Source organism: Oreochromis niloticus, linkage group LG23 (genome assembly GCF_001858045.2).
Source record: "Oreochromis niloticus isolate F11D_XX linkage group LG23, O_niloticus_UMD_NMBU, whole genome shotgun sequence".
Lineage (NCBI taxonomy): Eukaryota > Metazoa > Chordata > Actinopteri > Cichliformes > Cichlidae > Oreochromis > Oreochromis niloticus.
This window is the reverse complement of record NC_031986.2, coordinates 24,217,316-24,242,538: the sequence shown is the minus strand read 5'-3', so window position 1 is coordinate 24,242,538 and position 25,223 is coordinate 24,217,316. Positions and strand designations below refer to the sequence as shown.

Here is a 25,223-nt window from a genome sequence, read left to right as displayed (position 1 = left end):
CAGATATCCTCAGGCAAGATACTAACCCCAAGTTAAGCACAGAGAAAGTGCCTGAATGAATGTGTGGATGAGGCATGTTGTGTAAAGTGCTCTGAGTGCTGCAGGAGTATACAAAAACACTATGCAAGAATTTATCCTTTAATACATTTCAGGTTTTTAAATGTAACTTTTTTTTACCATATTAATGTCGAGCTTCATGTAGACTCGGGGAATAAATAATAAAAGTTCGGATGTCTGTGATCGACGTGATTCTGTTTCAGTGATTGTAGTTATAGAAAGTCAGTCATTATACAGCATCAGTAATTCAGGAAATTTGTACAGAAACAAAATGCCAGTTTGAGAGGGATGGGGAGATTGTATCATTCAGGAAATACTTAACGAGTATGTCAGTCTCATTTAGATAAAAGATCCAGCAGACTCGGATGTGTCAGTACAGCTGGCACAGTCACACAGAGGAACCAGGATCTCCTAAACAACCACAAAGTCACATCACATCATTTTCTCTTTGACAGTGTAACATCAGAGCATTAAGCTTTTGGATTGTTTGGCCACACATACCAAAGGGCACCAACAGAAAAGACCCTCATTTACCTTTAAGCCCCCTGTACAGTTATAATTTTTCACTTTTACTGTTACTTTAGTCTTCTTGCTATACTTTAAAATCACTTTTCAGTTCTATATTTTTTACAACCTTTGTTTACAATCATTTATTTGCATTACAGTGATGTCATGTAACCAACACAGCATATTGCATGTCAGGCTCAAAAGGTCAAACTTTCTGGAAAATTATTCAAAGTACTGAAGTGAAACAAACCTGATTTCATGGCAGAATCATAACTAATGCTCTTTGTAAGCTGATTTCAGCCCCTAAACAGTCGCCGGAGGAAAGAATCTGCAGAATAATGTGGACACATGTTAGAAGTTTCCTGTCGAGTGTACAAACACTAACACCTCACCCACACAGTAAAGTGTGTAGCTAGAAAGAGTGATATTAGTCTATATCCCTGTCTCAGACTTAAAACTGATGTTTTGCTGGCCTTTACTGCCACGATCTACTTAAGCAAACACAGAATCTCACATTTTCTCCCTTTCACTCAAACACACATTTTAAGTGCAAAAATAATTTATAGCAATAATCAGTAATATGAATAGCATCATTGCAGCCTTTGGTGAGCACCATGGACAGCAACCGCAGTCAGTTTATACTATAACCTCACATTATCTTCTTCAACCAGGCTATCACAAGCCAGAAACAGATCCAGCCGTGCTAGGATAACACAAAGACAATTGTATTGTCATTAAAATGGTAAATGGTAAATGGCCTGTATTTGTATAGCGCTTTACTTAGTCCCTAAGGACCCCAAAGCGCTTTACACATCCAGTCATCCACCCATTCACACACACATTCACACACTGGTGATGGCAAGCTACATTGTAAGTCCATTAACCAAAGGTCCTCAAAGCCTCACTGGATGTACCAACAACCAAACTCTTTTACAGAGATCCTCATTCAGCAATCGTTTCTAATGGACGTACTTCTAGATGTATCACACACACACACACACACACATTACAGTATGAGGATATATTTTCCAGATTTAGGTGGTAACAATGTTTCAGTCCTTTACAAAATCACAAACCATTCACCCATCAGAACTTTGTCCTTGTGCTACAACACTGCTCACATCCAGAGTCCTGGTGTTGTACTGATCCTGCCAACAGGTCCTTGGGCATTTTGTACATATGACAGAGATCAAGGTCAGGAAGTACAGGTAATATATTTCCCATCATGCCCCTGTGCCATCAATCTTATTCATAAAAGGTGTCTATTTTTAATAAGTGGAGTTTAAAATAACAGCATAAATATTTGCAGAGCTAAAATCAATTCATAAGCAAAATGTATTCTGTATTTAAAAAGTTGGGCTTTGGTTCACAAGTTATAACTGTAGCTTAAACATCTAGTAGAACTCTTATAATGTGTCCACTCACCCTGCTGGAGATCTTGGACTCTTAGACACTGACTCCATTTTGTTCAGTCAGAAATCAAAAATAATTTTTTGGAGCATGACACATGTGTTCAAATTAAATCACTCCAACTGCTGGGTCTTTAAACCCATCACCTTTGTGTTATTTTATCACGATAGAACAGGCCCTCGCTGCCACGAGCAGCTGCAGGGTCCACTCCTCTATGGGCCAGTGACGCACTAGGAAGGCCCGGGGTTGTCCTCCTGATCCAGCATGTTTTTACTCCAGATTGAACTCACTGCTCTCCTCCCCTTGTGGGTCCTGGTATGCCAAATTATGCCTCCCATAGACATGATGGACATAATGAGTACCAACTGTCACAGCCAGCCTCCCCTAACACCGTTCCCTGAACCCACTGCTCCACATCTCCCCTGCAGCTGAGTCACAAACCACACACCAAGCTGTTACTGCTGGCTGCTGCATGTACCTAAATCAGCTTATTTAGCTTATCTTTATTTTCTGTCATTGTTTTGATTTAGATTAAAAATTTATATGTGAGGACTTAATACTGCAGACCAAAAGATAAGAAACTAGAGCAAAAGCCTGAAGATGTTCCTTCAGTCTGTGGTGGCAAGTGTGCTGTTCTATGCTGCAGTCTGCTGGGGAGGCAGCATCAGGGAGGTGGTGGAAGGATGCACATTAAAGATGTTAGAAGCCATCCTGAACAACACTGATCACCCACTTTACAACATCAGTGCTGGAAGACTCCTCTCTCTGTTGTAAAACAGAGAAATACAGAAAATCATTCATCAGGCTTTTAATTTTCATACAAATAGCAGATGAGCCATGTCAGAAATATGAAGTTCCCCTCTGGGATCAATAAGGTTATTCTTAAATAAAGTAACCTGAACAGAAAGCAGATAAAAACCTAACGAGGATTTTTCTCCAACAGGAAGAAAAAGTTATTTAATTTTAATTTATGTTCATTTTCTTTAAATTCCTGCTTTTTTGATGAACACATAGTGACAGTGTTTCTCAGGAATAGGTCAAGTGTCTGACTTCAGATCTTGAGATTCCTCGAGTCACTTTGTGGTTGAATCAGTTGCTGTAGTGCGACAAGACAAAACAAAACTATAGCAGGCCTGTCATGTTCATACTGCGGAGTAAGACTTTTGTCACTGCCAGCAAAACTTTGTCATCCCTGAGATCTCGTGTAATGAAGGATTTTGCTGCCAATAAACTAACTTAAAGTAAGAGGATCTGGCAGCTTTTCTGGTGCTGCAGTTAAAGCTGTGATGCTGGAGGGACAGGACACAAACTGCAGCACTGCTGCTGATTTCATGTTGTGCAGCTACACTGAAGAATTTGAACTGTGCATTAACATACTGATAAATTAATGAGCGCTTGACCGGCCAGCATGGGAACTGAACCCAGGACCTTTGGATTACTTTGTCATAACAAAGACGGAAGACAAATTATTCCAGCTCTTTGGTAATAACCAATAAAATCCATCATCAAATGAGTAAACTCAGCTCTTGGAAGCTGAATTATATTGTAATTGTTGTGCTAGAATAGAAAAGTTCAGTGTGCAGAACTCCTTTAAGCAGTAAATGATGTGAGATTGCGGTTGTTGCTTTGTCAGTCTCCTTTTACCACCTTTCTTATTATTTTTAACGCTTTAGTGATTTCTCAGTCAAATTCCTCAGCCTCGAACATAACCTCTTGATAGGGTCAAACTTTGCTCCCTTACAATCTTCATTGGTTCAGTCAGTGTTACTGGTTTCCATTATCAATACACATTTTCCCCTAATCAGCATCCTCAAGACTGCATAGTCATCATAGGTGAATCCAGCTTGATTTATCTGTAGTGTGTGTGTGTGTGTGTGTGTGTGTGTGTGTGTGTGTGTGTGTGTGCGCGCGTGTGTGTGTGTGTGTGTGTGTGTGTTCTATTCTAACAAGAGCTTTTGTTTGAAGGCTATGAGGGATTAACACAAATGTGTGACACTAAAGGTGAAATCAGAAACAGCAATTCTGCTCCTGCTGAGATAATTCAGTTGTCAGAGTGTTGCTACAACTACAGTCATAGTTCAAATGTGGAAACAGCTCGTATTTTACTTCATGATTTTTTCTTTCAGATTGTGTACAGGTGACTTCTGCAGGGTCCCAACATGAGTCAGTGTTATAAATACATGAAACAGCATTTGCTGGACTGATGAACGTTTGCGTCCCTGCACATAAAAAAATAAACCTGAAACAGAAAACTGAAACATCCATGACTCAGTCACAAAGAGACATCTACTTTTTTCAGATTTCATGAATTTTATTCTGTGTGAGATACTCTCATTGCAGTATATGTAGTCTTCTTAAGGACCTGCAAAAGAACATGAAACACATGAGATCAGGTGGAGTATTTAACAATATGAAATGTCAGCTGTTTTTATTTATTCTGTCACAGTTAAACTCAAGAATGGATTAAATGTATACTAATCAGATGAAAGCATTAGCCTTGTTCTACATTTCAGGGATGCAGCATGTTATTGGTAATATCAATGAATGTTTGAGAAGCTGTGTCTCAATGTCACTTGTCTTTTTTCATCTCCTTGTATCACACATCATGTGATATTCTCTGTCGAGCTACTTACTGCGACAGGTGTAAGTCAGCTCCAGGTACTTGTAGGTGTTGGGACAAGAGTCACCGAACACTGAGGGGGCTGCTCTCATGCTGCAGCTGTTTCTCCCATTACAACTGTGGATGCAGAGCAATGTGAGCGCATGTGCAGAGGAACAAATAAATCCACGGTTCAGGTTTAACATATATTTCTAGTTAGAGAAATTTAAGAAGCTTATCCCTCAAAACTGTAAATACAAAAAAGTTGCACAAAATAGTTTCCCACCACAGGAAATTTATTGTGAGTGTCTTCATAGTTTTATTTTTGAGATACACAAATTTTTATATACTGCAGGAAAAACGAAAATAAAAATTATAGTGCAAATTTGCAAAAAAGCAGCATATGCATCAAAATAAACTATTTCCAACAGTGCAATGTAAGTCCAAAGCATCCCAGAAACGACACAGAAAGTCATAAAGTCAAAGATAACTTTTAAAAACACCAGTACAGGCTCATGAGGCCCTGATGGTAAAAAGACTACATTTCCGCGAAAATGACGTCACTTTCGGTTTCGGGCAGGTCATGGCGGACATGTGAAAGTTCGCGCTAACGTCTATTCCAACCTAGGAAGTGTTATGAACAGCTGACCGGATCGGCAAAGCGTGTTTCTGGAATATTATGTTTTTGTTGCTGCAAGCGCTTTTTATGCAGTTTTTGCAAAGCTATATGTGGAAGGAAACTGTGACCTAGGACAAGCTGATGGCATAAGATGTAAGTACAACTCCTCCGGTTTCATATGCAAAAAAAAATTATTGCGCTAGCTTACGTGGTTGCAGAGCTACCGGGATTTAAAAATAGTTACGCAAAACAGCGTGCCCGCTCCGACCGGCTTTAAAGGGTTAATTTTATGTTTGCACCAATGATCAGTGTCCAGATATTTCATGATTTGTTCAGTCTTACTATCCACATCAGCAGTAATACACAGGACTAACTTCTGTTATCTTAAAGACCTCATAGTATCAGAACACTTTGCTCTCAGACTGCGGGTTTGCTTGTGGATTCTAGAGTATTTAAAAGTAGAGACTTCTGTTTTCAGGCCCCTCTTCTGTGGAACCAGCTCCTAGCTTGGATTCAGAAGACAGACACTATCTCTACTTTTAAGATTAGCCTTAAAACTTTCCTTCTTGATAAAGCCTATATTTAGGGCTGGATCAGATGACGTTGAAGCCCCTCTTAGTTATGCTGCAATAGGACTAGGCTGCTGGCAGCTTCCCATGATGCCCCGAGTGTTTCCTCCTCATTCATCTCTTGACTCCCTTGACTCCCCGACTGGTCACAGCAGATTACTGCCCTTCCCTGAGCCTGGTTCTGCCTTATGTTTGTTATACTTAAAAGGGAGTTTTTCCTTCCCACTGTCGCCAATGGCTTGATTTCCAGTATTGCAGTCTTTACTTTACAATAAAAAACTCCTTGAGGAGACTAGTTTTGTGTGTTTGGGAGATTAAAAAGAAAATTAAAGTAAATATTGAAAATACAGAAAATTCATAGTGAGGAGATGTTATGTACCAGATACAGTAGAAGGAAAAATGAACATTTCTTATAGATACTTACTTGGAGTAGCATGCAACTACTGCATCTCTGTAAAGTACTGGAGTAAATATACTAAGGCTACATCCACAAATGCCCATGTATTTTAGTAATTATAACTTTTTCTATCCATTTTGGCGTTTCGTCCACACGTAAATGTAGTTTTGGATCACTGAGAAACAGTTTTTTAAAAAATACCTGTGTGTACATGTGGATGTGGCTTATATTACACTGTGCCACTGGTCATATCCGTCCTCTCCTGTCATGTAGCAGGAGCGTATCTCCTTACAGTTAACATGTTGCTTAAAATGTGACAAAGTTTGATATTTTCATGGAAGTTAATCACTGTGGATGTGACATTTTTTCTTTTATGAGCTTTGATAATATTTGTCAAAGTGTCAAGATTTAAAATCTCTGTGGCTGTCACTACCAAGAGAATATTATTAAAAGATAGTGTACAAAGAAAAGGTCACTGTACCGTTCGGCAACCTTGTCAGTGGGGAGTGAGCACTTGACATTTTGGAGCCGCTGGTTATCCCTTCGGAAGGAGCATATGTTTGGATCACGGCGCCCAAAATCGGCTTGGTACACATGTATAACTTGCCCATCATCTGTCAAAGAGAGAAGAGCATTATGTCAGTCTGTTGCTGGAAAAGGCAGCTGGTCGTCTGTTTAAGTGTGTCACATCATATGGGATTTTACCGCATTTCAGATGTGCCAGGGAATGCTCGCATGTTATGAGGTGAGCTGTTGAAGTAACAGGAGTCAGATTAACTCGAGCTCTTATGAAGCTAAACTGATGCTTGATGTATCGCTCTGTAAAGCAGACATGTGACTCACTTGCTGGCACACAGGAGTAGCTGGTCTCCAGGTACTTAAACGTCTCGCTGCAGGGATCTGTTGTAAAGATAGCCGGGGTGACTTCACACACCTTCTTGCCATTACACCTGCAGAAATAGACAGAAAGAGCACTTAGGACCAGGAGAAATCCAAACAAAGCTGAAGGAGGTTTTACAGTCATGGCTTGGGACCATATGCTCCTCTCCTCATCCTGATAACAACCATAACAAAAGTCCTTTTTTTGCTTTTCCTTCTTGTTTTTAGCTAACCAAAAACAAGCTCATTCATTCTTTCAGCAGGTCATTTTCTACAACTACACCTGAAGATGGAATCGTCCTCTTCTGGCCATTTGAAAGCATTTTTTTTAATTCAATATAATTCAGTTTTATTCGGTTTTGTCTATATAGCACCAAATCACAACAACAGTGGCCTCATGGTGCTTTATATTTTACAGAGAAATACCCAACAAAAACCCAACAGCATTTGGTTGTAACAGCAGCAGAAGAAAAGCACATAAAAACAGAACAGGACACAGAACAGAAACACAAAAATTTTTTACATCATGGACAATAGCACTTTCAAAGTGCTCCCGGGACTCCAAATGACCTCAGCCGCCTCAGCAGGTAGAGTCTGCTTTGACCCTTCCTGTGAAGAGCATCAGTGTTGTGGCTCCAGTTCAGTTTATTATTCAGGTGAACTCTTATAGGTACCTGGGTACCTATAAGAGTTCACTATGTCCACTCCCTGGATGGTCAGTGTGGTGGGTCTGGGTCTCCGGAAGTCCACCACTAACTTCTTGTTTTTTTCTGGCGTTGATCAGCAGGTGGTTCTGCTGGCACCAGTCCACAAAGTCGAGAGTCCACTGTCTGTACTCAGTCTTCCTCACCTGTGATGAGGCCGACTATGGCAGAGTCATCAGAGAACTTTTGTAGGTGGCAGCGTGGGGAGTTGATGGAGAAGTCTGCAGTGTAGAGGGTGAAGACAAGGTTTTGTCCTGAGATTGTCTTCAGGCTGTTCCAAACCCCTCTGATGTTGTCCTGTAACAGCTGCTATTCCATCTTCCTCCTGTAGTTTTCCTTCCCTTGCCTTATCTTCCATTTCAGCTTCTTCTGGACAACTCTCAGCTCCTGTTTGTCTCCAGATATAAAGACTCTTCTTCTCCTTGAGGAGAGCCTTTATTTCTGGATTTATCCATGGCTTGTTGTTAGAAAAACACCGTACCTTTATGATGGGTACAGTGTTGTCCACACAGAAGTTCATGTAATCCGTAATGCAGTCTGTGATGCTGTTGAGGTCATCCTCCAAAGGGCTGCAGAGGTTGTCTCACACAATAGAAGGGAAACAGTCCCTCAGGGCCTCTTCTGATCCTGAGATCAGGAAAAGGGCCTGAGGGTGCTTGGAGACTGCTGGTTACAGTGTGCAAGACCGCACAGGCTGCTGCAGCATTAGCTGAGGGCAGGACATACACAGCTATCACAATAACGTGTGTAAACTCCCGTGGTAGTACGGTGGTACGGTCTCATGCTAACTGCTAGCAGCTTAATGTCCTTACAGCATAGCGTGTCTTTGATAGATAAATGCCCAGAGTTACACCATCTATCATTCACAAACACAGCCAGACCCCCTCATCTCTTCTTACCACTTTTCGTTGTTCTGTCGGCCCACCATAAAATTTCCATTGTGGGAGACAGCAGTCCACAATAGAAAAACAAAAACAAGAAACACAAGAACAACAAAGAAACATATATTAAAGAGAAAAAAGGACTAGGTCAGGTCAGAGCTGCTGATACTGGCTGCCAGCTCGGAAGCTCGCAAACAACCAGACAACCCCCTCTGAGTAAGGACTCGATAAGAGTGCTTCACTTTTTATGGGTGGAGGATACTTCTGTTTTCTATATACAGACTTGTTTACATGCTACATCACCATAAAAACAAATGACTTCAAAAGTGCATCAGTTCAGTGACATTCACATTAGACATAAAGTCAGGCTTATTCAAGATGTATACCTAGTCTTAATGGTTTCATCAGCGCCCTGCAGAGAGCACTCAGTGTTAGTGATCTCACTTTCAGCTTTTCCTCCAGCACATGTCTGCGTGTCTGCACGTCCGTACAGGGATTCCTGCACAAGGATCACTCCGGTTTCTGTTAGACCACAAAGGGAAGAAATCAGAAACAAACAACTGGGAAAAGTCTGCAAATCCCCAGCAGCCTGCAAAGTACCAACACAACACATATTTACTATAAATTTGTTTTTTCAAGCGGATTTAATTTCTGTGTAAAAAAAAAAAAAAAAAAATTATAAACACAATTTTTCAAATCTTACTCAAAACTGGTGATAAGAAAAGAAACTTATTGCCACAGATCAGTGATCAAATGCCATTGATTGGTCGTCGTTGATAAATGGTCATGATAAAGCCCATTGTTCACCAGTGGTGCTAGTTTCAGTCATTGTGCAAATGTACTGCTCATAAGATTGGGGACACCTGCAGTCAGCTGAGACTGAAGAAGTCACTTGGATGAGTGACGAAATGTTTCTCCCACTGAAAATGCTACGTCCAGATGAACAGAATCAATGACCAAAAATATTTATCACGATATACATTTGAAAATTTGCCATAACGTTATAACTGACGATATAATTGACACTAGACAAAATACTTTACAACTCCACAACTTTATTAGTGCAAAAAGAAACCCATCAATGTATTTTCACTTAAACAGGCCGTCGTTATTACCGTGTTTTTTGGAGAATACGGCACACTTAAAATCAATCCTTTGATTTTTCTGAAAATCGACAGTGCCCCTTATAATCCCGTGTGCCTTATGTATGAATTCTGGTCGTGTTTACTGACCTCGAATTGATTTTATGTGGTACACGGTACTCAAAAATCTGTCAAACATTTTAGTACGATTTTGCTAAGCTACAAACCTGCTACTTAGTTACTTTTTAAAAACACAATTTACAACCTGAATAGGTGATAAAGCGATAGATCTTTCAGCCTAATTCTACTTTTTCTACATAATCCATCATACAAAATGTAATCAAATGGAAAAGTCTCTTTTTAAAATTTGTTTCATTAGTTTCAATCTTTTAATTTATGCATCAAGCAAAAATTAAATTATATGCAACATTCTCTGACTGGAAGAAATTTGTTTAACATTTAAACCTATTTTCTGCACATTCCAGCACATAAAATATTTTTTTGTGTTTACACTCACTCTTTCAAATAGATGCAAGTAAAACACAGCAGAAAATAAATAAAGTCAAAGACTAATTGCTCTATTTTCACCTGTGAAGCAGGACTGGGGTAGGCGGAGGTTTACCCTGGTGCAGGTGTGCCGCAGCAGTCAGTTGAGGACTCCGCGAGTTTCTCTGTGAATTTCCCATTACAGTCGTAGCGCACTCGGTGCTTGCTTGGAAGTTTAGGGGGGGGGGGTTTCGCTGTAAAAAGAAGTTTTCTTCCCACCACAACGGACACTAATGTTTTTTTCACTTTTTATGGAATCAAACTCAAAATAAGGTCAGTACTTCCACACTTTAAATGCTGCATGCTACACTCTCTCCCGCACTTGATATATGTTGATCTGCAGACAGCTGTTGTCACCAACGTTGCACTCGCTTACGTCACTGTCATGAGACATTCTCGCAAAAAACTCACGGTTTTTGTAACGCAGTAACGCAGCGTTCCTACGGAAAGTAACGGTAATCTAATTACCGTTTTTGCAACGGTAATCCCTTACATTACTCGTTACTTGAAAAAAGTAATCGGATTACAGTAACGCCCATCTCTGATTACGGCTATCGTAGGCAGGAGCCTCACGGAGTGATACGTACTGTGCTTCTATGGGCTCAAAATGTGGTCATAAATATTTTGTACTTGTAAATCAGGATTTGTGGTCATAAATATTTTGTACTTGTAAATCAGGATTTGTATGTGTAAAAAGAATTTGTGCGTGCGTAAAAAAGATTTGTATGTGTAAAAAAGATTTGTGTGTGTGTAAAAAAGATTTGTATGTGTAAAAAGAATTTGTGCGTGCGTAAAAAAGATTTGTATCTGTAAAAAGAATTTGTGCGTGCGTAAAAAAGATTTGTATGTGTAAAAAAGATTTGTGCGTGCGTAAAAAAGATTTGTATGTGTAAAAAAGATTTGTGTGTGGACTTAGCCAAAAAAACCCCTGCAAGTTACAAGTACGAATTTTGACCCTATTTTTCTTCCTGTCATCTGATTGGTCAATGTCATGTCAATCACAAATGTAACAATCCAATCAGAGAACAGATGGGTTTGGCTGTCGGAGGGGCACTTTTTTGAACTGCAGGTCCTTGAAGGGAATAAATGCCCTTTTACATGCCAACCCAGCGTTTTCCTTCATCACCACGAAGGAAAACAGTCTGTGGTCGTCCGAGTTTGGTGATTTTTGTGTCACAGGTCTACGTGCTTTATACAGGGACTTCCACAGCCTTTTCAACAGCGCTGCGGACCGCGGGGGGGGGGCAGTGTTTTGGAAATAACAGTCTTCATTACAAAGCTTTCTTTGTTATGAATTAGCATACATATTTTTATTGAACATTTGAAGAACTAGCAAAAAAACCAGAAACTGTTGTAGAGGACATAAAGTCAGAGATAGAAACGACAAGGAGCAGGTGCATCTAGTACAGGTAGAGCTGCTGCAAAAACCCACAGAGCTCAGCAGCTAGCGTAACAAATTCTGGATCCTTGGCTTTTAGTTAGCAGTTAGCATTAGCAGCACATCCTGCGTCCGATGTGAAAGGACCTTTATGCTGCGCACTGTGACTCACAGCAGTGGTCCCGGGTCAGCCCTGACTTTGTGTTAAACTAATCCTAAAGTAATAATGGTATTTCTAACCACTGACATACCACAACTTTATCCTTTCAACAGCTGCTGAAAGTAAGGGGACCTAGCTGCTATCGGATATTTATATAGAGATCCTCCAGCTTCAAACTGTATTACCCTTCAAGGACCTGCAGTTCAAAAAAGTGCCCCTCCGACAGCCAAACCCATCTGTTCTCTGATTGGATTGTTACATTTGTGATTGACATGACATTGACCAATCAGATGACAGGAAGAAAAATAGGGTCAAAATTCGTACTTGTAAATTGCAGGGTTTTTTTTGGCTAAGTCCACACACAAATCTTTTTTACACATACAAATCTTTTTTACGCACGCACAAATCTTTTTTACACATACAAATCTTTTTTACGCACGCACAAATTCTTTTTACACATACAAATCCTGATTTACAAGTACAAAATATTTATGACCACATTTTGAGCCCATATGCTTCAACATAATATTACCGTATTGTGTGTGTTTAACCTCTTTTTAAGTTTAGTGGATATTATACGTGGTTATGCTGAGGATATGTCGGCCAGTTTCCACTGGAAATGCCTTTTAGTTAAATTGCCACTTGCATTTGCACTGTTAAAGTTTTATATAACTTTAATGCACATAAAAAACAGCTGATTGTTTAAGTGAAAATACATTTATTTATTTATTTTTGAACTAATAAAGTATTTTGTCTATTGTCAATTATATCGTCAGTTATATCGTTATCGCAAATTTTCAAATGTATATTGTGATAAATATTTTTGGTCATATCGCCCTGCTCTAGTTTACGTTACTTGCTTGGCTTTATACAAATGGGTAATTAATTTAACCTACAAAATGTGCATCCTGAGCATCAAATTCAAATGTCTGGATCTGATTAAAGACAAAACTGAGGCCTGAATAATCTCCAAAATGTTGAGGACTAACAGCTGTTGGAAAACTTACCACAGCTCAGACGGTGAACATGGTTCCCACATGTGGTAGCTTTGTGTGCACCTTTAAAACACATATGGAATCATTGGTTTAACACAAAGACAAACGTGAAAATGTAAATATACTTGTAAAAACACAAACAGATATTTACCTGTGCTAACAACCAGACAGGCTGCTGCCAACACTGGAAAAAAAGAAAAAGAAAACAGGGAGCACTCATAAATTTCAGTATAGTTAAATATGAAAATTTGTATAAAGTTAGAAATGAACCTCAGCATTTTACACCATGCTGGTCTTAAATAAATTCAATTCTATCATCTGTTCTTCTGTCTTCATCAAACCATCAAATGCATTATTTATTAAGTAAACAGCATCAGTAAATATTTAAACTGATCAGCATACTCACAGAGTGCGGTGCTGAAGTGCAGCATGCTTACGGAGGACACAGTGAGACTGGTGTCTGGAGTAGACACACTGTGTATTTATGCATGTGGATGAATCACAGTGCACCTTTATCTCAAGCAAACTTTCATCTGGATCAAAGTCTACACAAATGGTCAGGCAGTGACCCCAGAGGTTTGGTTATTTTGCACAAGAATTAAAAAGTCTTATACTACAGTTCTGATTCATTAGAAATCATACAGGAGTTTCTGCTTGAGGTGGTTCAATATGATAAATACACATTTTTGGAGAAATTAAAGGTTGAAGCTGCAATTGTTTGATTTTTAGTTGTAGGTGCAGCTAACATTAAACTTTTGTGTAATTCAGAAAACCTTTATTTAATAAAGAAATCCCGAATTTTAAATGAACTCTAGTGTTGTTCATGTTTGCACACAGCTCCTGTTCCATACTGTGTCTGAGCTGACATCAACCAACCATCATGTTGCACTATTGTATGTAATCAGGGTCAGATTTACTAACACAGGTTTTAGCATTAAAAACAAAAAATGCAGTCTGTATTTACAATTGACTAACATAACAAAATTGCATGTCAGAGGTGGGAATTGTGAGTACAAGAAAACAATGATTAGAATAAAATGTGCTCAAGTTTGTTTAGATGACAGGGTCCAGCTGTAGATCAGAAGAATAGGAAAGGATTTGTGAATATATGGGTGTGTGTAATTGTAGAGAGAGGAATTTATTAACAGTGGGGGTCTGCCTGTCATAAAAGGAAATAGGAAGTTGGGGGGATGCTATGAATGTGTGGAACAGCTAGGAAAGAGAGAAGTAGTTGGTTACCCTTCAGCCTGAGGTGCAGAAGGTATGACATACCCCCACACTAGGGGTGCAACAATACTCGTATCGATATTGAACCGTTCGATACGGTGCTTTCGGTTCGGTACGCATATATATCGAACAATACAATTTTTTTTAATTTATTTTATCAACTTTACTTCTGACGATGCTGTCTGTGTTGAGCGCTCAGTGGATCTGCGTTCGACTACTCTGCCTAGGCTGCACTGTCGAGTGCAGATCCACTGAGCACCGCGCAAGCTAGCAAGACAGAAGCTAAGCTCGTTGCAACGTGGCAACTGCCTCAACGATACCCGAAATTGAACCTCCCCCACCCTCACTCAGATCTGGCGTTTGGAACTATCTTGGTTTTCATGTGAAGCATGACCCTGATGGTAAGCGCGTCATGGACAAAAGTAAAACAGTATGTCGGATGTGCCACGCAATGCTCAATTGGTGGGAACTAGTGCGTTAGCACAGTTAGCTTGTTAATGTGTTGACGCCATCCAGCCCCACGCACGGGGCGATCCGCGGTAACTCGTTAACGGAGATTTGCCACATTATGGCGTTAATGTCATTTTAACGAGATTAACGCTGACAGCACTAGTGGGAACACAACGAATATGACTGCACATTTACGCTGACATCATCCTAGTGCAAAGACAAGTGGAAGCAGACAAAAAACAACAAGCACGCATGCTACAAACTTTACCCGAGTCATTTAGACAGCCGTTAGCACATGATTCTCCTTATGGGGGCCTGATATGTTTAATATGCTGCTGAGAGTATACCCCAGAAGAAGCGTATAGTATAGCTTTTATTTTGGAAAGAGCCATTTCTCTGTAATAAACTCTTTTCCAAAGATGAGGGATTTCTCGATCAGATATTTATTTATTTTTGCCCTGATATTGCATTTTGTAAATCTGACCACATATATCAGCGATGCTTTGGGATTGTGCTCACACACTATTTTGCCCTGTTTAGTAAATCTGACCCTTAGTCTGTTTGTTTAATTACATTCAATTTGTTTTTAAACTTTTTCAATATTTTCTCAATTTTACCAGATCTAGGACAACTGGATGTAGCACAGCTAGCAACGCCTAATACCAGTGGCATTCAGTCAGATCATGCAAATCAAGTATGCCTTGCTAGTGAAACTTAAAAATAAAAATTAATTAAAGAGTACCAAGGTGAAAATGACCTCTGCTTTCTTCTCTAACAGTCTTCTGTCATGAAGTTTCTGTAATGCCTGTTTGCAACCATCAGGAAATAAAAACCATGAAGTTTGTTCCAGCAGCTTCATTCTTATCAAAGGTCTATGCCAACAAATGGCAGACTTTCTAGTCAGTTGCTAGTATGCTTTGGAGGGGTCAGTACATGGTGTTGATAAATGAAGAAACACTGGAAACGCTTCACTGTAACTGCTTCATGATTTGCAAAATTGAGCAACTTTTTATGTATAATATATAAATATATAATTTTGTCAGACATCAGCCATGAGCTAAGACAGAAAAGCAAGTTATGAAACAGCAAACAAATTAGGCAAAAATACCTGATAACACCAGATAAGCTAAGGACAGATAGATGTGAACACCCACACACACGCACGCACACAGACTAGCATACATCATTTTCAGTAAATCAGATCGTTGCAACACACGCATGTGACACACACACACATCATTTTCAGTAAATCAGATCGTTGCAACACACGCATGTGACACACACACACATCATTTTCAGTAAATCAGATCGTTGCAAACCTACGGTGGCCCTGAAGTGCAAACCACAAAAACAAATCACAAAACGCAAAAACAAATTGAAAAGCGCAACAACAAATTGAAAAGCGCAAAAACAAATTCACTAAACGCAAAAACAAATTGAAAAACGCAAAACAAATTGAAAAGCGCAACAACAAATTGAAAAGCGCAAAAACAAATTGAAAAGCGCAAAAACAAATTGAAAAGCGCAACAACAAATTCACTAAACGCAAAAACAAATTGAAAAGCGCAAAAACAAATTGAAAAGCGCAACAACAAATTCACTAAACGCAAAAACAAATTGAAAAGCGCAAAACAAATTGAAAAGCGCAAAAACAAATTGAAAAGCGCAACAACAAATTCACTAAACGCAAAAACAAATTGAAAAGCGCAAAAACAAATTCACTAAACGCAACAACAAATTGAAAAGCGCAAAAACAAAAGAAGAATCACAAAAACAAATTGAGAAGCACAATTACATTAAGAAAACCGGAAAGGGTAGGTACCAGTCGGCAACAGGAGACATCACTGATTGGATGTCCGCGCTGTTCATCTTTGGAACCGGAAGTTACTCTGCCTGTAGCGCATTATTTTCAAACATGAACATTAGCGGTGACCCAAACATAGCTGTCACTATTCGAGAATATTTTTGATTCAGGACATACATACGAGGTGATACTGGATATGCTCAAGTGTAATCATGACATTTCAATTAGTATGCGTACACTGAAAACACATTTAAAAGAATCTGGACTGTACAGACGAGGCAACTATTCTCCACTTCCTGAGGTGAGGGGTGCCATTTTGTCCGAGCTTCGAGGACCAGGACAATTGTTTGGATATCGGACCATGTGGCAAGTTCTCAAACAAAAACACAAGCTGCGTGTCAAGCGTGATGTAGTTATGAGGCTGTTGAGACAACTAAATCCTCAAGGAATCGCTTTGAGAACTCGAAGGAGGTTCACAAGACGCACGTATCACTCCATGGGGCCCAATTACATATGGCATGTAGATGGCTATGATAAACTGAAACCCTGTCAGGATGTATAGATGGCTTTTCAAGAAGACTGATGTGGCTTGTGTGTGGAGCAACAAACAACAACCCGGCTGTTATAGCGCACAATTATATAAACTGTGTAAAGAGTCTCGGTGTGATACCAATGAGATTACGAACAGACTTCGGGACTGAGAATGGGACTATGGCAGCAATACAGTGTACCCTCCGTCACGCGCACACGGACTATTATGCTGGATCGTCAAGCCACAGATACGGATCATCTACTGGGAATCAGCGCATCGAGTCATGGTGGTCTTATTTCAGAAGAGGAAGGTGGGTACATTTGTGTCTGGTAGGTGTAAGCTACAGTGAAAGCTGATCAGATTGTTGTTTTTTTACATGCATTTAAGAAAATAGAGTAGCGTCCTGCTGGACGTGTTGAAAAGTTGGATGAGATAGACGTTAACAGCCGTCACTTTATTGCAGGAACTCAAAATGGTCATTGTCAGCTGTTGTGCCGAAATGAGCATGCTTGCCTAGATTTAACGACGCCAATACAAAATGAAAAACTCAGACCAAACTCTCCACTCCTCACAATCAACACACAGAACAGAGTGAAAAGAATACAGCATTTTTAACAAGAACATTACTGCAGGGTCGCTACAATATTTATGGAAAACTAATATGCATTACTTTGTTTGACATCCATTTGTGGCATGTTTTAAATGGGACCAAAATGTAACAAACCCTATAAAATGACCAAGAACAAAGCTAAATTGATTCTTAAATATTAATTATATACCCAGGTCTCAGTTTTGGATGGACTTTTTTGGAGACCTAAGAGACTCTGGAAACTTCAATGGAAGCCACGAACGCCAATGCTTGCTGAGATTCTGCTTCACAGGGGTTCTACAGAAAGACCTGGATGAATGCAAAGACCTCTGGAACAAACACAGGATCCGGCCAAGCAGACTTGCATCGTGTCCAGGGGGGATTCCAAACAAACTCTATCTCTTGCCTCACAGGTATTTGAGTTCTTAACAAAATTAACCTTTTGCATCAAACTAAATGCAAGGTGTTGTTATTGCTTAAGTTGGTTAATATATATTCATAATTTTACACATAAGTATGATAGAGCAGTTTATAACGTGTCACCGCATGCGTTGATTTATATAGTTCCATATTGTCAGCAAAAAATCCTTCACTGTTCTATTTTCATTTTGCAGATATGGTTCAAGAGACTGTGGATTTGCTGTTGAGGAGAGGGAACTGGATGTGTTTCCCGAGGAGGGGCTACTGGTTGGATTGTGTGGTGATCCAAACATTGGGGAATATTTACAACAGGCTGTACAACAAAACACACTGCAGCAGCCACAAGACTGGGAATCGGCCACAGAACTGTATTTGGCCCTGAAGGACATAGCTGGGTTTTAGATACCAACTGAACTTCAGTTTGTAATGACATTTGTCAGAGTTACTCTGACAAAGACACACACGGTGTCGAAACGTTAGTTTCTTTCCTTTTTTTGCCCCTAATAAAACCTTTGGACTTGAGTGCTCCAGCCCTTCTGTTTTTCCTTCATTTTTTAATGTTAGTAGTGTTTCCTTTCCCTCTTGCTAAATTGAATATAATATTGTTCATAATATACAGCAACTGGCATGGATTTAAATATTAACATTTAACCACAAGGAAACATTTAAAATTTTCTTTAATAAAACCATTTACAAATAGTGTCCAGCATACACAATATTCAGAAAAAACAACTAAATGTTTAACAATATGGAAGTTGCTTGTCACATAAATGTGTTAAGTAGTATGCCAACGGCAGCTGAACCTAACAGGGTAACTCAGTAACTGTAACTTGATGACCTTGCTGATTTAAGAACATCCAAATCCTGGAGCATTTTGAATTCCAAAGTCCATGTTGGCCTTAAAGATGCTGTATGAGTCACAGATGGGTAGCTTCAGAGTATTTGCACAGGTGTTTGCAACTGGAAAAGGCGAAACACTTAAAACTGGATGCGTGGTGGTGGTGTCATTCCTGCCGGTGGAACTGCCGTCAGCCCTGTGGCAAACATCATCAAATCTTCCAGACACACTGCTGTTGCCTTCTCTGAAAGAAGAAAGTAAACACTGTAGTACATTACAGAAAATTTATTTCCTCACCTCTCCTTTCATAAAACTATAAACAAATAAAAATGGTCATTCAAACCTTCACAATCAAGGAGATAATCTGCCCAAAAGCCAAGTGTTAGGACCTCCTTATGCTGCTTGTTGCTTCCTGCTGGGCTGAGATCTGGTCTGAACATGCTCTCCAGTTCTGAAGCAGTCAGGGCCTTGGCAGAGAAGCATAGGAGTGGGGCCAGCACACTGGAATTTTGTTGCAGTGCACTTAAAAATTCAGACTTTCCAGTCCATCTTTAAATCTGCAAAGGATAGACAAATAACTAATAATTGGTTTATAGCTATAACTATTGCAGTCTTCTAAATTGTGTTTAAATGTCTTTACCTACTAGATCTTTCATTATAAATTTGGACAGATTTCAAATGCATAGAATCACTCATACACAAAACAATTCATAGCGCTCAGAAATTAACTGTGACAGCAAAAAAGAAGAGCTCATTGGGATTTTAGCATTTAAAAAAAAAATAGTGCTTTCACACTGGAATAAACAAGTGTGTCAAACAAGGGATCACCTCTTTTTATAAATAACTGAAAATTAATCATGTTGCATGACTATGATTATTATGGGTCATTGTGAACAATAAATGTATATTAAATTAGAGTTCTAGTGTCAAAAGGTTAATAGCGTGCGACAGTGGCTCAGGAATTAACTAGTTGTTCATCAGATCACCGATGCTACTGAATCAGTTTTTTCATATACATCTGAAGGTCTGAAAATGTCAGTGGCTGCTGTGATGAGCAACTGGCCATCCTGAATTTAAAAGGAGTAATGAGTTTACCGTTGAATGACACTTTGGTTTCTTTCAAGGATGTACCATCTGAGGTACTCCTCCACAAATGCTTGTTTCTCAAAAGGCTTGACGTTTCTGAGGCATCCAGCAGTTTGGAAGATTGTGCTGTTTTGCAAAATAAGATTATGCAAAGACTCCTCTGATTCAGCTTTCAGAACCTATAAAAAAAAAAAAAAAGGTTTACTGTAAGAAAAACAAAATATAATTTTCACTACTTTTACGATTCATTCAAACATTGGATTAAAAAAATAATCAATTTGTTATTTCACTTGTGTTGTTGGGAGTTGGAAATCCGTCCTTTCAGATTACAGAATCTACTTTCAAGATATGATCCAACCCGGATAACTTTTATCCCGATTAAATCTTTTAAACTGGCCCCAAGTGTCTTCTAAGTAAACCCATTCCCTGAGCCTAGGTAATTTTCTACCTGATGTAAATTTTTGTGATCTCCTCATCTTGCACATCTTCTACAGTGGCGCTGAAACTCTGATTCCCTGTGATGTGGTTGACCAGGTTCTTGGAGAGGAAATGTGGTGCTGGTCCCCCATGCACAATGGATACAGCGATCATCTTTCCTGCTAAAAAGTACTCATCTTGCCTGGCAGCTGTTATACAGGGCACATAATTATCACGGTTAATTGCTATTAAATATGCTAATGAAAAAAATACGCCAATTTTTATTAAAATTTCCATTGTAATAATTACGGAGAAAACATCCACCTCTTGAATTATATACAAGATAACGGCTCTCTGGAGGTCCATCAAAGATGGGGCGATTTCGCAGACTGCCCATAAGAAGTGTGAGGAATTCACGCCTCGGGCCACCTGTATCCAAACCTTCTTCAAAGCTGCCAGCATCATCATTAAACTTGATGAACATGTCGTAGTTGTCAGAGTATGTGCTGCGTCGAAATCCTCTAACAGCTCCATCCCATACAGCTGACCTTGATATATTGAACCTGCTGACCTTCTTGTGGTCAAGTTCCAGTGCCAAATTTGCAATAATTCCATGTGCCTGCAAATTGGTGTCTCTAAAAAAAGGGAAACTTTTTTTTTAAAGGTATATATACTTCTCTCATGATTGCATGATGTCTTGTACAGAACAAGATGGCGGTTAATTGGATTCAAATGTTTAAATTACTAACACAGGTTCTTCTGGGGGCTCAGCAAACAGTGAATCGTTATCTAATTGCAAAGTAAAGGCGGTGGAGATTGTCTGCTGCACTGTTTTACTAATAAAATAGTTTTTTACCTGTTGTACTTCATTAGCAAGCACAAGATCCCCAGCACCCTTCCTTAGAGAACAAAGAAAAGCATTTTTGTTGTGTACTGTGAAAATATTAATTGACACTTTGAAAATATTTAAGCATCTTGATTAACTAACAAACAAGCAATACAAGTATTATGTAGTCCATGTTCCAAAAACCATATACAGAATGAATGACAAAAGTGTATATCTCATTAATACAAAGTGTAGGCAAAAAACAGTAAAAGATTACATGTTCTTCAAATATCACTTACTCATATTCTGCCGCTTTCTGTAAAGGACTGCTTTCATGTTGAAGTTCCCATGGCTGAAACAAACAAACAAACACACGCACGCGAGCACGCACACACACACACAAAATGTATTTCACATATAACTATTAACTGTTTTACTGAACTGAGGCAAATGGTGGTGGCTAAACAACAAGAAAACTCTATAAAAAATTTTAAATTGTACTTACCAGTGTATCAGCAAGATCAAACTCAGAGGGCCTTTTAATAACAATCTCTGGGTCAGAGTCAGACAAGTCTGAGTTTTCTCCAACTACAAAACATGAAAACAAATTAAGCTAAGCTAACTAAATTCATACTAATGTATGAAACTTTATTTGATCATCAATAATAGATTAATACGAAAGGCATAAAGTTAGCATTTAAAACTCATGACTCAGTAGATCCAAAAATGGCTGAATTTCATGTTTCCAGGAAGAAACATAACATATACAAGCTAATTTAGGGAGCAATGGTGGCAGAGGAGTTAAAAGCCCGCCCTGTAATCAAAAGGTTGAAGGTTTGAGCCCTGCTCAGTCTGTCACATTTGTTGTGTCCTTGGGCAAGACACTTCACCCTCCATGCCAGGTGGTGGTAGTGGGAGGGATAGGTGGCATCTGTGTACAGCAGCCTTGCTTCAATCAGTGAGTCCCAGGACAGTTGTGTCCACATTGTAGCTAATCACCAGCAGTGTGTGAATGTGTGTGGGTGAATGACTGGTTTTGTTGTGAAGTGTCTTGGGGGGGTTGTAGAACCCTAGAAGGTGCTATATCAAATACAGCCCATTCACCATTTTAATGTAGGTATGCTATTGACTTGGGTGCTTTATGCGTAATGTTATCATTTCACAATTTCAAAATTAGCATTTGTTGAAACTAAGGGAATGTGTGTCAAAATCCAAACAAACATTAGCAGCTTACCATCTTCAAAGTCACTCTTCAAGCAGATGAAAACAGTGATTCTTTGATAAGGCTTGCCAACTTCAGCCTTATAAGCCTCAAGTGTAAATGGTCTTTGTGTTCCAGGGACAGTAATGACCTCAGTGCCATCCGGATACAGAAGAAGGAAAGGTCCATCTTTTAGATCTTTGTTAAAGTCCTTCATTATTTTAACAGCTTGAGCAGACTTGTGGCAGTAGCGTCAGGGTCTGTTGTTAGGAAAATAGTTTTTCCACGGTATGGCTTCAAACCACCCTTTTTAATGGTCATCAAGCCGACATTTATCTGTAAGGAAAAAGACATGAACAATGGGCCAAGTAGATACTAATATGACTCTAAGCAGATCTATTCAAACTTGAATATTTATTAACTGCAAAAGAGGGATCTTCCTGACAACCTAAATGTACAATTACTCATAAACAATTGTTCTTATTCTGGATAGCTTTACTACACTGAACATTTTTTACACAACTCCCCTAAGGAATAACAAAAGAATGTCATTAGAAAATTAACCTCAACTTGTTTTCAGACAGAGCTAGCCAAACTACCTGAACCTTTCTTTTTTCCTTTTTCTTTAAGCCCTTCCTCCCTTCAGAAAACTTTTGCCTCTCTTCATTTTTCTTTTTTCTGTATTCTAAGAAGGTGCTGAAGGTTGGAGTCGGGCAGTTTGAGGTAGTCTGTGATGCTAAAGGGAAACAAAGGAAAAATGTACTACAATGTCACACATTAAAGACATTCATTCATGTGACATTCCATTGTCCACACAACACGCAAATAAGGACAACACTGAATAATCTCACTAGAAAATTTCTACCAAGGAATGACAATGTAACTGATACTATTGACCAATACAATTCTACACCACTAAGTTTTAATGTATAGACACATAATAGTGTTAGTTCCTAAAGTTAACCAAACATAATAAATGAACTAATTTATTATCGTTTCAGTTGTGGAAATGCTCAGAGGACTGTTCCACGAAGCAAGCTAATCCCAAAAGCCAGGCTCACTCTGAAAATCCAGGCTCGATTGCCCCAAATTCGGTTCCAGGAACCAGACTAACCTGCAGTCTTTCTACTCATTCATTATGCAATATGCTTGTGGACAAGTCTGGTCCGTGGCACCCTAGCTGCGAGGTTTGTTAACACTAGAACTGCCCTCAAACCTTCACTACTAGAAAGGTCTTGAGCAGTCATTTTGACAGCTGCGTGCATTTTCAAATGAGCCTCGATTTTCTGAGCTCGCTTAGTGGAACAGCCCTCTGGTCTGCTATGGTCTGGAAACAGCTAACGCTAGGCTAATAAATCAATAAATAACAAACATTTTACTATGCTTATTAACTTACTCAATGGGAGTGAAGTGTCTCCGATGCAAGATGCGTGATAAAGCCTCTCGCCACAGCCGCTGCAAAAGTTTGGTGACTCCTCAACCAGCTTTTTCCCATAGCTAGGACAAAACATTCCGCCGTTTTTCAAACGAAATGCACTACAGGCAGAGTAACTTCCGGTTCCAAAGACGAACAGCGCGGACATCCAATCAGTGATGTCTCCTGTTGCCGACTGGTACCTACCCTTTCCGGTTTTCTTAATGTAATTGTGCTTCTCAATTTGTTTTTGTGATTCTTCTTTTGTTTTCGTGCATCTTAATTTTATTTTGTGCTTCTCAATTTGTTTTTGTGATTCTTCTTTTGTTTTTGCGCTTTTCAATTTGTTTTTGCGTTTAGTGAATTTGTTGTTGCGCTTTTCAATTTGTTTTTGCGCTTTTCAATTTGTTTTTGCATTTAGTGAATTTGTTGTTGCGCTTTTCAATTTGTTTTTGCGCTTTTCAATTTGTTTTTGCGCTTTTCAATTTGTTTTGCGCTTTTCAATTTGTTTTGCGTTTTTCAATTTGTTTTTGCGTTTAGTGAATTTGTTTTTGCGCTTTTCAATTTGTTTTTGCGTTTAGTGAATTTGTTTTTGCGCTTTTCAATTTGTTGTTGCGCTTTTCAATTTGTTGTGCGTTTTGTGATTTGTTTTTGCGCTTTTCAATTTGTTTTTGCATTTAGTGAATTTGTTTTTGCGCTTTTCAATTTGTTTTTGCGTTTAGTGAATTTGTTTTTGCGCTTTTCAATTTGTTGTTGCGCTTTTCAATTTGTTGTGCGTTTTGTGATTTGTTTTTGTGGTTTGCACTTCAGGGCCACCGTACAAACCACACACACACACACACACACACACACGGTATTCTTTGTTCACATGTATACCTATAAGATGTCATATGTTAATGAACCTATGCATATTCATGTAACCACAATAAAAGAGCAGTGTTACGGGGGAACGGACGAGAGCAACTGGGGTCAAGCGAAGGAACGGCGTTTGTTCAGTTCTCTCCCGTGCACGTGAAACATAAAGAATGTTGCCTACTCGTGTCTTGCTTGCTGTGTAATCACATTGCCTTCAATGTTCCAGCGAATAGGTTCAAGCTACAAACCTATCAAAAAGACTTCAACCCTCAAGATGATAACAAAAACACATATACCTTAACATATGATATATACTATGGTGTACCTCTATAAAGCAATCAAGTTTACATAAGCAAACCTGAAATCTGAAACTTTGGCCTACAGCAGATTGTCACACAGGAAAAAACACAATCAGACATTTTTCTGGTCCTTAGTTTCTGTGTAGTTAACAGTCTCATGCATCACTTACCATCTATATAAACTCTCTACACAGTCCTACTTACTTCTATAAAACAGTCAGTTGAAATATTCCGATTAATCAAAAAATCATGGTCCTCCAGTCTCCTGGCTCATATTCTCCTCTCTCAATCTTTCTTTCTCTGTGTTTCTCTACCTCTCTCTATCTGTTGTCACTAGCCACACCTTGCTTTGTAAAGGCATGTCTCAGCCTATTTGCACCTGGGTCGATTACCACACCTATGAGAGATTTGTCGCAAAGATTGTTGCTTTCCTGTGTGATCATGTGTCACTGTAAATAAACACATTGTACTGAAATCTGCAT

The 25,223-nt window shown here is 39.1% G+C and overlaps 3 protein-coding genes across 5 annotated transcripts in view; 1 reads left to right on the top strand and 2 right to left on the bottom strand.

Annotated features, from left to right (window-relative positions):
• Positions 1-4,264: 4,264 nt before the first annotated feature.
• Positions 4,265-25,223, bottom strand: part of LOC100711875 (L-rhamnose-binding lectin SML-like) — a 42,606-nt gene continuing 21,647 nt past the window's right edge. Inside the window, exons 3-11 of the mRNA XM_019352186.2 lie at positions 13,190-13,243; positions 12,935-12,967; positions 12,796-12,846; positions 9,009-9,144; positions 7,002-7,108; positions 6,864-6,908; positions 6,640-6,772; positions 4,608-4,711; positions 4,265-4,336 (exon numbers count right to left, since the gene is read on the bottom strand). Coding sequence (XP_019207731.2) covers positions 4,329-4,336; positions 4,608-4,711; positions 6,640-6,772; positions 6,864-6,908; positions 7,002-7,108; positions 9,009-9,144; positions 12,796-12,846; positions 12,935-12,967; positions 13,190-13,243 — 671 coding nt within the window. The 3' untranslated portion in view covers positions 4,265-4,328. The remainder of the gene's footprint in view (positions 4,337-4,607; positions 4,712-6,639; positions 6,773-6,863; positions 6,909-7,001; positions 7,109-9,008; positions 9,145-12,795; positions 12,847-12,934; positions 12,968-13,189; positions 13,244-25,223) is intronic.
• Positions 16,154-18,505, top strand: LOC109197082 (uncharacterized). Its single transcript, XM_019352185.2, has 3 exons — positions 16,154-17,106; positions 17,580-17,798; positions 18,000-18,505. The coding sequence occupies exons 1-3, from the start codon at positions 16,847-16,849 to the stop codon at positions 18,205-18,207; spliced, it is 687 nt and encodes a 228-aa protein (XP_019207730.1). The 5' UTR covers positions 16,154-16,846; the 3' UTR covers positions 18,208-18,505.
• Positions 18,550-23,718, bottom strand: LOC109196797 (G2/M phase-specific E3 ubiquitin-protein ligase). 3 transcript variants are annotated; one of them, XM_025903200.1, is made up of 11 exons: positions 23,570-23,713; positions 22,773-22,909; positions 22,207-22,509; positions 21,478-21,560; positions 21,272-21,324; positions 21,003-21,041; positions 20,471-20,781; positions 20,178-20,355; positions 19,739-19,908; positions 18,987-19,200; positions 18,550-18,887 (listed from the first exon to the last, which is right to left on the bottom strand). In XM_025903200.1, exons 3-9 carry the CDS (start codon positions 22,388-22,390, stop codon positions 19,902-19,904), a joined length of 855 nt encoding a protein of 284 aa, XP_025758985.1. In that variant the 5' UTR covers positions 22,391-22,509; positions 22,773-22,909; positions 23,570-23,713; the 3' UTR covers positions 18,550-18,887; positions 18,987-19,200; positions 19,739-19,901. The 3 variants fall into 3 exon arrangements, with proteins under 3 accessions (XP_025758985.1, XP_019206762.2, XP_025758986.1); XM_019351217.2 differs by lacking the exon at positions 22,773-22,909 and having other exon boundaries at positions 23,570-23,718; XM_025903201.1 differs by lacking the exons at positions 22,773-22,909; positions 23,570-23,713 and having other exon boundaries at positions 18,552-18,887; positions 21,003-21,045; positions 22,207-22,348.

Coding starts and splice junctions, on each gene's coding strand:
- LOC109197082 (XM_019352185.2), top strand. CDS start 16,847: ATGTGGCTTGTGTGTGGAGCAACAAACAACAACCCGGCTGTTATAGCG. Junction 17,107..17,579: donor TCTTATTTCAGAAGAGGAAG/GTGGGTACATTT, acceptor TTATATACCCAG/GTCTCAGTTTTGGATGGACT. Junction 17,799..17,999: donor CTCTATCTCTTGCCTCACAG/GTATTTGAGTTC, acceptor TTCATTTTGCAG/ATATGGTTCAAGAGACTGTG.
- LOC109196797 (XM_019351217.2), bottom strand. CDS start 22,390: ATGAAGGACTTTAACAAAGATCTAAAAGATGGACCTTTCCTTCTTCTG. Junction 21,042..21,271: donor CAGAAAGCGGCAGAATATGA/GTAAGTGATATT, acceptor TCTCTAAGGAAG/GGTGCTGGGGATCTTGTGCT. Junction 20,782..21,002: donor TTGCTAATGAAGTACAACAG/GTAAAAAACTAT, acceptor CCCTTTTTTTAG/AGACACCAATTTGCAGGCAC.